Source organism: Anguilla rostrata, chromosome 9 (assembly GCF_018555375.3).
Source record: "Anguilla rostrata isolate EN2019 chromosome 9, ASM1855537v3, whole genome shotgun sequence".
NCBI classification, from domain to species: Eukaryota; Metazoa; Chordata; class Actinopteri; order Anguilliformes; family Anguillidae; genus Anguilla; species Anguilla rostrata.
In genome coordinates, this window is record NC_057941.1 from 260,655 (window position 1) to 275,681 (window position 15,027).

The following is a 15,027-nucleotide window of genomic DNA, read 5'->3' on the forward strand; positions in this document are numbered from 1 at the left end:
AACACATTTTTTAAAATGTCATGGCCATAAAAAAGATTCGCATCACTTAGTTTGTATTATATTTTAGCATACAATTTACTGATTCCATGAAATTATACTGTTGCACACATTTATTTGTGAAGACGTGGTTAACGTTTGCCAAATATTGTCTTATTTTTGTTTATAATAAATTACATATTTTCATCCAAAAAAAAAACATTTTATTTTTATATTCCTGAAATCATATAGTCATACGATTCCTTTTCACATTTTCAAAATATATTCATATTGTCACAGTAATATTTAAATGTGTATGGCTTATATTTCTGAGAAACTTATGTACTGTTTATTAAATTCAGTGATTACCAACATTGATTGAAAAATGTTAATTGATTTGTTGGATATTTTGATGTTTGCGCTCGTTGCTGAAGTTGTCCCACGGAGGCTGCTCTGCCTGTCTGTCTGTCTGTCTGTCTGTCTGTCTGCCTGCCTGCCTGCCTGCCTGTCTGTCTGTCTGTCTGTCTGTCTGTCTCACTGCAGAGGCTGATCAAGTGCAAACCTGAAAGACAGACACCAGGTGTCCGTTAAATCTCCTCCAAGCAGCCCTGCTGTCTCTTAGCTGACTCCAGCTGGCTGATCCCAGGTCAGCCCCTGATACCTCACATGCGCATATTCACCTGTACATATTCATCTGTGTATAATCACCTGTGGATATTCACCTGTACTTACTCATCTGTGTATAATCACCTGTGCATATTCACCTGTACTTATTCATCTGTGTATAATCACCTGTGCATATTCACCTGTACTTTTTCATCTGTGTATAATCACCTGTGCATATTCACCTGTACATATTCATCTGTGTATAATCGCCTGTGCATATTCACCTGTACATATTCATCTGTGTATAATCACCTGTGCATATTCACCTGTACTTACTCACCTGTGATGGATAGTATGCTAGTTTAAAGGAGCAATATGTAGCATTTCCCATTGGCATTTTCCTCTATGCGCTAGCAGCTCCTCACACACACCTGAAAAGGTCTAATATGTGAGGTCTGAATGTGACATAGAGATCACACAGCAGATTATGATCACACTGGGAGTTCAAAGTGTAAAATGAGCTGAAATAGGAAGGATATATCGATAGACATTGAACCCAAATACAGCGAGTTTCATTATGTTTGGGCCAAAGACATTTTTTTCCTGATTTGGCTCTGTGCTTCACATTTTTAGATGTGTAATCAAATAAGCTGAGAATGTGCACTTTAACCACATGTGAATTGTTTGATTACAAATCTAAAATTGTGGAGTAAAGAGCCAAATCAAGAAAAACATTTCTTTAACCCAAACATTATGGAGCTCACTGTACATTCAAATACTACAGTAAAACAACTTTACAAAACTTAAATTTAACTGCATAACTTTGTGAATAATTTATTTAGAAAATATTAATGTAAGTATATACACTTGGCCGAGCTCTGCAGAGTACAGGTCTAAGCAGCTGTATACTGAAACAATTCTATGACTAAATGCAGGCACACTAGCCATTGAGCTACCAGTATGAGAATGTATACATTACTACTCAAATAGCTTAAGATCTTTTCCCAGAAAATGACAGCTTTAAACTTTTATTAGACTAAACTTTATATAGTAATTTGGAAGGTAGTAGGTTTAATAAGTGGCTTAAAATGGAAGCAGAGTGTAGCTACCCAGCTAATGTAACTGATTCACTAGGTTAGCTTGTGTCATGTCTGACAGTAGCAAGAAAAGGTAGCTTGCTAAAATGATGACGTCTGTGTGACATTTGTCATTAGTAAATATTAATGTTACCAATGTTATCTCTCGCCTAAATATGGAAATGCTACAGGAGACAAATTTTAGAAAATCAAGAGCTGTTTGTTTGGTTGTGTGATCGCCTAGCAACAGTGTTGTTTTGTTGTGTTGGGAATTCTACACACAAATGTTAACAAATTAGGAAGGTTACATTTTTTAGGAGTCTAAAAATAAAAAATTAATCATTATAAATCAAAAGCAAATTCTATGTGTAGTTAAAAATGCGATTTTAAGGAAGTTGGGAGGAGATAGGACTACATGTTTTGAAAGGAAACCCATGAATAATCCTGACAGATAACAGTAGTCTTGTTTCATATTTACACTAATAACAGAGACAGAGTAATTGAGAGAATTCTGCACAACTGACTGAAGAATTGATGTGTGTGAGTGTACAGTTTGAGCGTGAGTAGGGGGAGGATTGATGTGAGTATTGTGAGTGTGAGTGTACAGTTTGAGCGTGAGTAGGGGGAGGATTGATGTGAGTATTGTGAGTGTACAGTTTGAGCGTGAGTAGGGGGAGGATTGATGTCAGTATTGTGAGTGTGAGCGTGTAGTTTGAGCGTGAGTAGGGGGAGGATTGACGTCAGAATTGTGAGTGTACAGTTTGAGCGTGAGCAGGGGGAGGATTGATGTGAGTATTGTGAGTGTGAGCGTGTAGTTTGAGCGTGAGTAGGGGGAGGATTGATGTGAGTATTGTGAGTGTACAGTTTGAGTGTGAATAGGGGGGGGGGATTGATGTGAGTATTGTGAGTGTGAGTGTACAGTTTGAGCGTGAGTAGGGGGAGGATTGATGTGAGTATTGTGAGTGTGAGTGTTCAGTTTGAGCGTGAGTAGGGGGAGGATTGATGTCAGTATTGTGAGTGAGTGTACAGTTTGAGCGTGAGTAGGGGGAGGATTGATGTGAGTGGAAGTGTGTAGTTTGAGCCTGAGTAGGGGGATGAGTGACAGAGCTCGGAGGGAAGGGTGCTGATGTCAGACACTAACGTCAGGCAGCACAGCATGAGCATCAGGACCACACTGACGGGGACCACGATGACTGCAGCACCAGGGATGTGCAGCTGGAAGTGCTCCACAGTCTCCATGATGAACTCCATCAGTCCGTTTCTGCGTTCACCAAGAACAGACCCTGCGTTCAATTCACTGCCATTAGCAAACACAGGCCGGTTCTGAATGTAGTGCACAGCGTAATAAGCGCAGTCATGTGCTGGCCCCATTCAGTGCTTCAGCAACTGTTACTTCAGGAAAAATGGAATTTTAAATAATCTGCAGGATTTCCTGAGGACAGGAAAGCACAGGAATAGTGCTCACCTCTTTCCCAGCTGTCCTCAGGGTCGAACGGATCGTCTATGGTGGGATCGTCTGCAGTTACATCTTGCGGTGAGATCGCTGTGAGCTCCTGTGTCCTTCCTGAGCCCTGCCCAGGTGATGCCCTCAGCACCAGTAACCTCTGCGATGAGGGAGAGGTGCCCTTGGTCTCAGGTACTGCCCTACAGCTGACATTTACAACAAGCAGTGCCAAAATAACAGCCAACCACAAGCTGTGCCCATTACCCATGACTTTCAGCACAGTCAGTGCACAGCACAGAGCTTTATGTATTAATCTCTTACGTACAGCTCTGTTTGCTCATTATACAGTCCTTCTGTGACATCATCACATCAGTGTCACCTGCGTCCTAATTCCAAAGAGCTTGTTCACCTTTCCAACAACACAGCCCTGGCTACTTCTGCAACATAGAGATGACAAACTTCTGTAGAACACCAAGAGACTCATTGCCAGATAGTGATTCATTCAACATCCCAAGTTGTGTATTTCATGTGGACATGACACTATAGGGATGGGGCAGTGTGCTGACTGTAATTAGTTTAAAAACAAAACAGCTTTCTTGGTAGGTGCAAGCCTTATCTTTTTTATCTTAAATGTCTGAGACATTTAGTAGTAGATTTAAAAATTGAGAACTGGAGAACCAAGGAGTGGTCTGGACTGGCTACAGGGCAGTACACAGAAATGCCACACGTTATCCTGCAGATTATTTTGTAATTTTGTTCAAAAATGAAAAAAATAAAATAATAATATGAACAGTTAGTGTATATTCTACAAAAACAATGTTTGTACATGTTGAGACTATGTTACAGGTATTTAAAAATAAACTCTACCATGTCTTGGATCTATGATGCAAATATAAAAAACATGAATTCAATCTAAATGCCTGTTCCTTTGAATGGTTTTCCCTTAGGCCCCAAAATATTATCCTATATTTCTGCTGGGTTTCTGAGCCGTCTTTAGTTCTTGTAACCAGAAGGGTTTTATTAGGCGTTTAATCCTGGGGTCCCCTGTGTGAGGCTATACAGTATAGACACATTTCCACAGATAATTACCCATGTGACAAAAATATGAGAGGGGGGGGGGGGGGGGCTATAGGGCAGTTTACCGGCAAGAACTCAAGTCCCAAGACCCAGGAAGTGTTTGAGGGGGTGGAGTTAAGCAGGGTGGGGTTACTGTGAGATTTGTAAGGAGTTTCATTGAATTCAACTCTGTAAAAACTCTATAAAAACTTAATCAATCAGTCCCTGGTCCACACAGATTCCTTGTCTGGCTTTCTTGTGTTGAATGGTGAACTCTCTCATTGCCATTTGCCATTTGGGGATGAGACAGCGCTTTGTCTGTGCGAGTCAGGCTCGCATGTTCTACATTTGATCTGAGGTCACAGCAGTGCCCCAGTAAGCAGAAAAGGCCCCGCCCACCATCGCTGGTAACCAGCAGACTGCTGACTTCCTGTATACCGGCTTCATAAACTTTCCCCTCTTTGGGTGTCAAGCGTCAGTATGATTCACCAAAATGTTTATGCAAATCAAGGGCTTGTGGGGACCTCTGAAGTCTGCTGATTACAACACTGATGCTGAGATCACTGCAGAGCCTACAGAAGGTCATCTTTCTCAGAAGGAAATGAGTGATGAAAACTGGATGAGGTAATGCTGAAGAACCCCCCCACGAAAACACACGCTCACACACACAACTGCGAGTTCACACACTTTTCACTGCAAGAATATTTGCTGCTGACAAAATTATATATTTGATATTTTCAGTGGTATGATACAGATGATACATACCTCATGATAAAACATGGATAGCATAAAGCCAACTTAATTAAATTGCATTATTTAAAATTGCATCATAAAGAGTGATTTTTGGCTTTTCATAAAAGAGGAAAATTTTAATTGTGGCACTTAAAATAAAATGGAGATTTGTCACATAAATATGACAAAGACGTAAAACATAATATTGCTAAATGTATTGTCATTAAAATTTATTTTCATCATTTATTCAGAGTGGATATGCATCTTAATGGATTCACTCAATAAAAAGTTGCAAATACAACATCAGTTTTCAGTAGTCACTACAGAAAGGTTAATGGTCATCAGAAATGCTCCATTTCATCCTATACCCAAGTTAAGGAATCATTTTGAACAAAATAGAACAAATATACTGAATTTAAATCCCCCAAAACAAACAATGTAAGTACTGTCCTGAAAATGCTATATTTGATAGTGCCTCCTTACACTTTGTGTGAGAAGACAATATAACAGAAACTAGGCACTGAGCATGCTGTAACTGTGTAACTCTGAGCACTGAGCATGCTGTAACTGTGTAACTCTGAGCACTGAGCATGCTGTAACTGTGTAACTGAGCACTGAGCATGCTGTAACTGTGTAACTCTGAGCACTGAGCATGCTGTAACTGTGTAACTGAGCACTGAGCTTGCTGTAACTGTGTAACTCTGAGCACTGAGCATGCTGTAACTGTAACTCTGAGCACTGAGCATGCTGTAACTGTGTAACTCTGAGCACTGAGCATGCTGTAACTGTGTAACTGAGCACTGAGCATGCTGTAACTGTGTAACTCTGAGCACTGAGCATGCTTAACGTAACTGAAGCATGCTGTACTGAGCACTGAGCATGCTGTAACTGTGTAACTCTGAGCACTGAGCATGCTGTAACTGTGTAACTCTGAGCACTGAGCATGCTGTAACTGTGTAACTCTGAGCACTGAGCATGCTGTAACTGTGTAACTCTGAGCACTGAGCATGCTGTAACTGTGTAACTCTGAGCACTGAGCATGCTGTAAATGTGTAACTGAGCACTGAGCATGCTGTAACTGTGTAACTCTGAGCACTGAGCATGCTGTAACTGTGTAACTCTGAGCACTGAGCGTGCTGTAACTGTGTAACTCTGAGCACTGAGCACGCTGTAACTGTGTAACTCTGAGCACTGAGTGTGCTGTAACTGTGTAACTCTAGCATGAGCATCTGAACAGTGAACTAGCACTGAGCATGCTGTAACTGTGTAACTCTGGGCACTGAGCATGCTGTAACTGTGTAATTCTAAAAGAAAGTACGTGTGTCACTGAAGGAAATAAAAATATACAACATGAGCACTTTCACAAGAGAAGTGCATCAGAAATGCCCAAGTGAAAGAAGGGAGATTAACTAAAGGTTTCAGTTTTATTTCCACCCTCAGGAGACCTGCGTCTGTATTCTGTGAGAATATCATCTGTGACTGTCTCGCAAATTATTAGAATCCATGGGTTGTGAGGAAAGAGTATATACTATTGGCAAATGAATGCATCTTACTGGCGGAGAACATGCGTTATGTGGACGTATTGAGCCAGTGAAATGAAGCGCTGGGGACTGTCCCTGATAGGTGACTAATGCTCATAATTCCCATCCAGGTGTAGGGAGAGACCCGGGGGAATTCAGAGAGTGACAGTACTAAACCAAGGCCGCCGTCTCCCGCTCAGTCACTTTCACAGCCCTCCTGCACGAGGCTGTCTCTCCCACCGCTTCAGCCCTGATCCTCTGCGCGCAACTGCATCTTCGGCTGAGGAAGTCGTTTTTACGGATTCTAAGAATTTGGGGTCGAGTGAAGCAGGAAGGATGTGGACTCCGAGCCGAGCTCTGAGATGGAAGACACGCGGCTCGTGGAGACAGGTAACATCTTAACCCAGCAGGCATGTTTCTGACAAATTTGTTAAAAATTAGTTTATGAAAGGTCTGTCTAAAGGTTTTCTTACAGTGGGACCAAAAGCTTTAAGTTGACATCTATTATCCACTATCACTGGTGTCAGAGAATGCCGTTCCTCTCCTGTTAGCATTCCTCTGCTAATGTGTGAACCATTTTTTATGCACGTAACTTGTAGCATATTTTATGTTTTTGTTATGCTTGTTTAAAATGCTTGTTTTAAATCTTCATGGAAAGGCTTGTGAACTCATTTTACCACAAAACAAAGTTCTTGTAGGTTTTGCTATGTGCACCAGTCTAAAATGGGGAAAACATCAGTGATGGCAAGATATACTGGATGCTTTACCTCTTTGTGAAATGCCCTTAACTTAATTCCCTTAAAAGATCATTTCTTTACATGCTGTGTTCTCTTGGAGTAGTGAATCAAGAAAAAACTTTTTATGCGGTTTTAAAAATGAAACTGGAAGGATGTGTGTGTGCTTCATCCAAAGGGAAGTAGAGGTTCGACAGTTAACTGTCAATGAAATTCATGGTGTGGGGAGGGGGGATGTTTATTTACATTTACATAATTCAGCTTCTCTCTTTTTAAACCGAAGGCTATAACAAGCACCAGTGAATCAGGATTCTGAATTTAGTAGATTCTCCTTCAGCAGGATCATATGTTAATTTGGGCAAATACTATGTAAAGAGCACAAATATCATATAAAGGATGTGATATTCCCCTCGGATACAGAGACACAAGCTGATTTAAACACACAAGGAGTGTCCTTCCTAATCTGACACAAATGCACAAAATCTACACTGCACAAAACTAAACCACTGAGCATATTATATACTGCTAACAGCTGCATCAGCACAGGGGTGAAGTCATCTCTTGTGTTAAAGTGACGTTGAGTTTTATTCTACATTTACATTTATCACATGCATGTAACAGGAAACTGGTGTGGTTGTGCTTCAAACATTTCACTGCTGAAAAAAGTGTAAAGAATTTATTTTTGTGGTGACTATGAACCTCAAAACTGGGAACGTGTCTGGATTTTTTGTGATGTTCATTGCATACTCAGTATTCAGGGTAGGATCTGTGTGAAAATCAAATACAGCTACATCTGATTACTGGGTCTGTAAGAACATTACTGGCTACAAAAAGTCACATAAAAAAACAGAAGATCAAGAGTGGAAATGCTATCTGTTTGTCTTTTCACCCTGTAAATAAAGTTAACAAAATGAAAAACACTTAAGATTTGCTGTGCTCTTGTGTATTGTATATGAGGCCAATTTTACTATTATAAAGGTAATAAAACAGTTCTTCAATTTTACAAGTGAATCCTTGGTTTTTGTCTATCTGAGTAAGTAGAATACATCATTCTTGTTTTTTGTGTGTATTACATCTATCTCACTTCATTAGTTCATGTTTTGTCAATTATCTTTTATATTGTTGTTTCACTCTATCACAATTTATTGAACTACATTGCATTTTGAAGTTCAACAGCAACAAAGATATGCACACACACACACACACACACACATGCAGTGTCCTCCAAAATTATTCCTAAAAAATAATCAAAACAAAACACAGGTAATGATATAGTATGCTCCATAACTTGTTGTATGAGATGGTGAACATACTGGGAAATCGTTGACCATTCCTTCATACAGAAAAGACAAAGGGGGCAAAACAGCAAGGGGGCAGAGCAGAGTGGCATAAAGAGGGGCAGAACAGAGTGGCATAAAGACAAGGGGGCAGAACAGTGTAGCATAAAGACGAGGGGCAACCATGGGATAGCATCAGCTTCAACTTAAGAGCTCAATGCCTTCCGCACACTAAGTTAAGATATCAACATACATTTATATTAGTACAAAATTATATAACAGTAAAATCACTACTTCGTGAGTATTTTTTCCCTCTAACATACCAAAGATGTGCCCAGTCTGATGTGACTGCAGGTGTCAGGTTTGTCTTGTCAAAAACTGGAATGCCATTTATCAATCAAGAACTAAACAGATGCTTATAGCGGTCATTTCTCTTGATTTAATGTGTCTCTTTATATTTCATATTTATCCATTTTGGTATCTGAACTGGTCAGAATGGGTCTATACAGATTTTTTGTTAACTTGCCAAACTGAGTTTGTTACAGAAAACAAAAACATGTCAATTTACTGAACAAATGTTGAATGAATCTATGTGATATTAAGTTCAAAATTTATAATTAACTGTATATCACATATGAAAGTATGTTTTCTGTGAATGATGGTTTTGTAGGCTACTCATCGCAAAATAGTGAATAGTCTTGTCCAAAAAACAAACAAACTGTGTTTTATTGGTGATTCATGGGAATATCAGTAATATTAGTATGCTATAGAGAGTAGTGAATGCAGAGCTCATCACACCAACCAATTTGCAACTATTATTATTGTTATTGTTATTATTATTATTATTATTATTATTATTATTATTATTATTATATAGTAGTAGTAGTAGTATTATCTTGCCCACCTAAATCCAGCACCAGAGTGGCATGCTTCTTTTCATAAACAGGATCTTAGGGTTCCCCCACCAACCAGATCTACCAAATGAACACATGATTATGGACTGTGCGAGTCTTCGATCCTGCGCCTCTTTACGCATGTGTGCTTTACCAGTACCCAAGGTCACCACACGATGGTGTCATGGATTTTATGTTAATATATATTTTGGACGGGCGGGTTACCCATCCGTAGTTCAGAAATCGTGAAATTTTACAAACTGTAAGAGTGTGTGATGCACAGAACTGTATGGAGTCAATGCTGGGATCCAGGCGCTACGGATTAAGTCTAGATTATCTCGCTTCAGGGTCTGTTTGTACTAACGTTAAAGTACCAGCTCAAGTGCAGGGAACCTACGCGGTTATAGCCCGTTTTAAAAAGAACAGCAAATTAAACATATTCTCTTCAACAGCTCATTCTTCGGTGCATAAAAACAAATAACTTGATTTTACAGATCAGTGGCATAAATCGGGTTTTATGTGCTAAAGCTTTTTTGTGCTAGTTCTGGTTCGAGGAATCGCCTCTACGCGCCAGCTGACGTCCAACGGAGTTCTACTCATAACAGCGCATCACCGCGCAACTGCGTCCGGGTTTAAACCGCAAAAATGTCAGGGCAGAAAGGTAAGTTTCTCCAGTCATAAGTAGACACTAGACAATAAACTAATTCAGCAAACACGGAAATTAAAGTAAATATATGTATTTTAATGAACTACAGGCTTATTTTTCCATGCAAAAAAAACAAACGAACAAAAAAGAAACTAATAGTTAACGCTATTATAGCTGCGAATGCACCAAGTTAGCTATTTGGAAACTGTCCTTCAGAAAAGTTTACCAGCATCGCATTGGAATTCTTTCACAACTGTAACTTCGTTAAAGTTAAAAAGCTGTAAAATGGTTACGTTAATTTGGCAAGCTATTGCAAAGAACACCGAATCCTGCTTATTATAGACGGTCAACACAAGCGAAACTAGCATGCTAACGTTAGCACCCTGGCCATGTCAGTACTCAGATATGTCTGAAGGACTGGAGCGAAGCATCGTTTCAAATTTAGATTTGGATGCCTAGCGAGCGGAATAACAGGTCTAAACACTTTATTCGATTGGTGCTGCACCAAAAAAACAAGTTCCCATTTTCACTGAATTAATCTTTGCTAACTTCGTTTGCAAACCATGACATGCATATTTTCTAACTATTCAAATGATGGATTTATAGTTTATTTTTAAACCGTGGCTATAATATTACCACAGGCCCGCTGGCCCACTTTCTACATTTTGGTTTTGTTATAAAATGCACTGTATGATTCTTAAACACCGGGCTAACGTTACTGCGCATATGGTTGTATGCAATATTGTGCATGGACGTTTGTGCGTTTTTACGAATGAAAACGAGCAGATTCCTTGACCTAAAATTATGCTGGCGGCACAACCAAATTTCGCGTGACATTTTGTTTTGCGTTTCATGTTTTTAATGTTTTTCAGAGCATGAAGTCAGTTTGTGTCTCGTAGGGAGTGGCATGTATCGGTCGAGACTCCTTTGCGCTATTCCAAGCCCAAATCCCATTTTCTGAAAACGACACCAGAGGCCATCTGTTGACGGCGGTAGATCAGCTATATTAGGGCTCTGTTTTGACGCTCGGTTTGCAGTAGTCAAGGTCGTTCTCTTGATTTGGACAACGGCAAGCGCAGCTAACACAATGCGAAGAGCCGTTTTAAGATTTGAAATTTTTATTTTTCTTCAGAATCATCTCGTATGAAATTCGTTGGCAGTAGCCTTTGCCGCAGTTGCGATTCTGTTGAGATTCTCCACAAGTTTTTGGCCTGTAGAATAACTGCTGTCTCTGCTGTAGTGTGCTGAGTAGCCACTAGTTCAGGACCCCCAAGACCTAGATACCAGTGCCATGACAAATGTGGTTCACACTTAACATATTTGTAATGTTTTGATATCTGTCCAGTGGCTATGTTGGTGTCAAAAAATATTTTTGGAAGCTTTTTTTTTTACGGTAGTTATAAAGGCAAGACTAAGACCAGCTTGTTTCAGTTTTGGTTTCATGCAGAAGGGCCCAGGTGTATTTTTCAGGTGAACTTCGATGTTTTCTAGTTGGTAGCTGTAGTCAGCAAATGTAATAACCAGCTTCCATCTATCGTTTAAATCTCATGTTTAGATCTCTGGACAAATTTGTGCATGCAAGCATTTCCCTGCAGCGATTGGCATAAATTTGGTCCCCATGACATTGGTAACATATGAGCAAAATTATACCAATACTGTACATTAGAACATACTTACTGTACGAATGGTGATAAGTGTAATATTGCAAGTTAGTGTAAGATATTCTTCAGCTGATTGCTACCCTGTACACAGCAAACAGTAATTTATTGTGTGGTGAACTGATGTGTTGCCTGTTGCACGCAGCTTCATCGCCGCTTTTGCCTTTGCATTTTAATGGCCTATTTGACCACAGATACAATATTTGTATTTTATATTTAAGAAAACATTTGGGTTTTCAGAAATCAAACCGATGATTGGTCTTCATTTCCATGCGTTCCATGTGTCTTCCTAGACACTGGTGAGGAGACCTTCGATGTAATGGAACTGGCAGAGTACGCCAAGAAACAGAACTGGTGGAACAGGGCCTTTGGGAAGAAGGACTCTGGCCCAGCTGCAGAGAAGTATTCCGTGGCCAAGCAGCTTGTGATTGGAGGAGTTACAGGCTGGTGTGTGAGCTTAATCTGAATTGGTGCGCTTAGTACATCACATTCACATACTGATATGCACTGTCTGAATGCAGTTTGCACTGTCTGAATGCAGTTCAAGTGGGCAAGATTAAGTACACTTGCAGTGAGTTGGAGCAAGTGAATCTCTGTGATGTTGTTTTTTTCCCCATTTCCCTGAAATAGGTGTGCAGGGTATCTGTTTCAAAAAGTGGGGAAGCTTGCCGCTTCAGCAGTGGGTGGAGGCTTCATTCTGCTTCAGGTAATGGCCGGCTGTACGCTGTGTGTTGGTTCACTGTATGACAAACAGCTTTTGCTTTAATTTTACTTCGACTGAATGAGTAATTGGCATTAGTGTGTGCGCCTGGCAGTTTCTGCTGCTGCTGAGACACTGGACTCTTTGGTCAGAGTCATACGCAGAGTACTTTATTAGTCCGGGATTATCAAGGAGGTGGTTCAGCCCAGTGAGAGACTTTCACTTTCACACACCGAACCTGTGAACTCCAAAAGCCAACATTTGCGTAGCCAATGCCTTTATCTCGTGGAACACGTGCGTCTTGCATATCACATGGTTTGAATTTATATGATGGCATCTTTTTATGGATGCCATTCAGGCTCAGTAATTTGCTCTTGGCTTCAACAAAGGCGCCACCTTCAAACTGAATCTGCAGCCGTCCGGTTTCAAGCCAAGTTCCTTAACCACCACTCCATTCTGCTGGTTGTTGATTAAGTAAAGCATCAGTGGCTAAAAATGTGTTTCAGATCGCAAATCACACAGGGTACATAACGGTGGACTGGAAGAGGGTGGAGAAGGACGTGAACAAGGCGAAGAAACAGCTGAAGCTCAGCGCAGAGAAGCCCCCGAAGGAGGTGCGGACGAAGGCGCAAGAGGTACGGCTGTCTGCCCACAAAACATCTAGAGCATGAGCGCCATGTTCACTCCATTTTTAATAGTGCAGTATGTAAGACAGTGTCTCGTGTGCATTCATTCAGCCTCAGTGCCCTGGAAACTGCGTTTATAAATGTCACACTCTCCATAATGGTAGCAAGGCATTGTGGTATTTACAGTGCCCATGAAAAAGCATTGATCCATATATTTATATATATCCATATATATCCAGTGATGGATGTTTTCCTCTTTCCCCTCTTCTAGGTGCAGTCATTTGTGAAGAAAAACCTGGTTCTCTCTGGGGGGTTTGCCGGTGGGTTCCTCATCGGTCTGGCATCTTAGGAAATATACTTCTTGTTTGTTTTCTTTTAAATCATTATTTTCTTATAGTGTGCATATATTCAATCACAATCTATCAAGTATAGATTTAAAAGCAAGTATTTTTGCATCTTATATGGAACATTCTGAAAGCTTGATGTGCAATATAGGCTTTTAAAAAGTGGTTCACATTAAGAATCAGCTTGTGGGGTGGGCTTAAGCATGGCCAAAGCGCAGGTAATTGAAATATTATTTTCTGTATATTTTATTTTCACTGTATGATGTTTGTTTATAATAATGAAATGCTGGAGTACACATTGTAAGAATGTGTATAAACAGCAGCTCTGGGACAGTTGCATTTTGCCCAGAATATTTCTCTTGTATAAGCAGGATGGCACTGACTATTATTCCAGCACAGAAGGGATTTTAATAAATTAATCGGAGGGATACTCATGTTTAAATAACATCAGTGTATCCTCTCACAGCATAGGGAAGGCTACAACACAAGAATGTTTCATTAAAAAATAAGCTAGGTTACTGGATGACAAAGCTTGATTGAGCAGAAGCATTTCATACAAAAAAGGTATCCAGTGAAACTGATAATGAACTATCCATATGAACTCCTAATGTCTCCGAGTTTGTCTTTTGTTTGAATGTTGAATTTAGAGCAGTACATACTTTTCATCTTATTAAAGACATTCTGCATCCTTCACTTCAGTCATGCTGCACCTAATATAGGATGGTACCAATATTGCACAGACAAACCAAGAACATAAAAACCACACAAAAAATTTAACAGATTTTAAAATGACATTTTCTGAACGTAAGCCACAAAAGTGCATATTAAGTAATATGGTACATATGATAAATAATAGATGTTTGTATGTACATAAAAAGATAGCAAACTATGCAAGTTTAACAGTTACTTTCAGCTAGTGCTGCCATAAAAAGTTGTTTTTTTCTCCCTAAAGGAAGTAAGACTGGACACAGTGGTACATCCATATTCATCCAACTCCGTACTGCTCTGAAAACATGGAGCTCCATAGAACTCGCATCCTATAGTAGATTCACTCCTTCCTACAACTGGCATTACTGGTTTGGTTTCCTCCCCTTATAAGAAGATATCACTAAAAACAATATCAGCCCTGTTCCAATTGTTTCAGTTTGGGGGAGAGATCTCAAGGGATTGGGTGTAGAACTATATTGGGGCACTATATGAGGCAATATTTTTGTGTCCTCACTTGTGTCAACTAGTACATTTTAAATTTTACAAAATTTACCTTACCCCATTGTACAGTACCAATTTCAGATTAAACTGTCAGAAGATGTGTAATATAGGGACCTATTTGCATGTTTTGAGTGGCCAGTTGTGACTCAACTATGTAAATATGCAATATCAATCCTAGCAAACCTCCTCAATAGCTAAGTTCAAGATATCAACTTGAAAGAAAGGCAGTTTTGATTGCACTGAGTTGATTAATATCATTACAATAAAAGTTCGTTGCAATGTTGCACCTGCTTTACAAGATTTCATGAGAAGAATCCATCGCTCCATCATCACAAATACAATTTAAATCTGACTTTACTGCATCACCATTTACGGTGGAGAAGCTCATAGGATGCGGAAGTAAATTCAAGGAAATAGGACCAAATGTATTTGAGATTCTATTACAGAAACAGAATAAATATCACTCAACTGAGCAATATCCCACATGCATGTTTTCTTATGTATCACATTTTGATGGTTTTTAAAATGCT

The 15,027-nt window shown here is 39.7% G+C and overlaps 1 protein-coding gene across 2 annotated transcripts; it reads left to right on the forward strand.

Moving 5' to 3' along the window:
* Nucleotides 1-9,493: 9,493 nt before the first annotated feature.
* Nucleotides 9,494-14,969, forward strand: fundc2 (fun14 domain containing 2). 2 transcript variants are annotated; one of them, XM_064349598.1, is made up of 6 exons: nt 9,494-9,975; nt 11,912-12,065; nt 12,249-12,324; nt 12,825-12,953; nt 13,216-13,264; nt 14,241-14,969. In XM_064349598.1, exons 1-6 carry the CDS (start codon nt 9,960-9,962, stop codon nt 14,384-14,386), a joined length of 570 nt encoding a protein of 189 aa, XP_064205668.1. In that variant the 5' UTR covers nt 9,494-9,959; the 3' UTR covers nt 14,387-14,969. The 2 variants fall into 2 exon arrangements, with proteins under 2 accessions (XP_064205668.1, XP_064205669.1); XM_064349599.1 differs by lacking the exon at nt 14,241-14,969 and having other exon boundaries at nt 9,498-9,975; nt 13,216-13,896.
* Nucleotides 14,970-15,027: the final 58 nt, after the last annotated feature.

Coding starts and splice junctions, on each gene's coding strand:
- fundc2 (XM_064349598.1), top strand. Junction 12,066..12,248: donor ATTGGAGGAGTTACAGGCTG/GTGTGTGAGCTT, acceptor TCCCTGAAATAG/GTGTGCAGGGTATCTGTTTC. Junction 12,954..13,215: donor TGCGGACGAAGGCGCAAGAG/GTACGGCTGTCT, acceptor CCCCTCTTCTAG/GTGCAGTCATTTGTGAAGAA.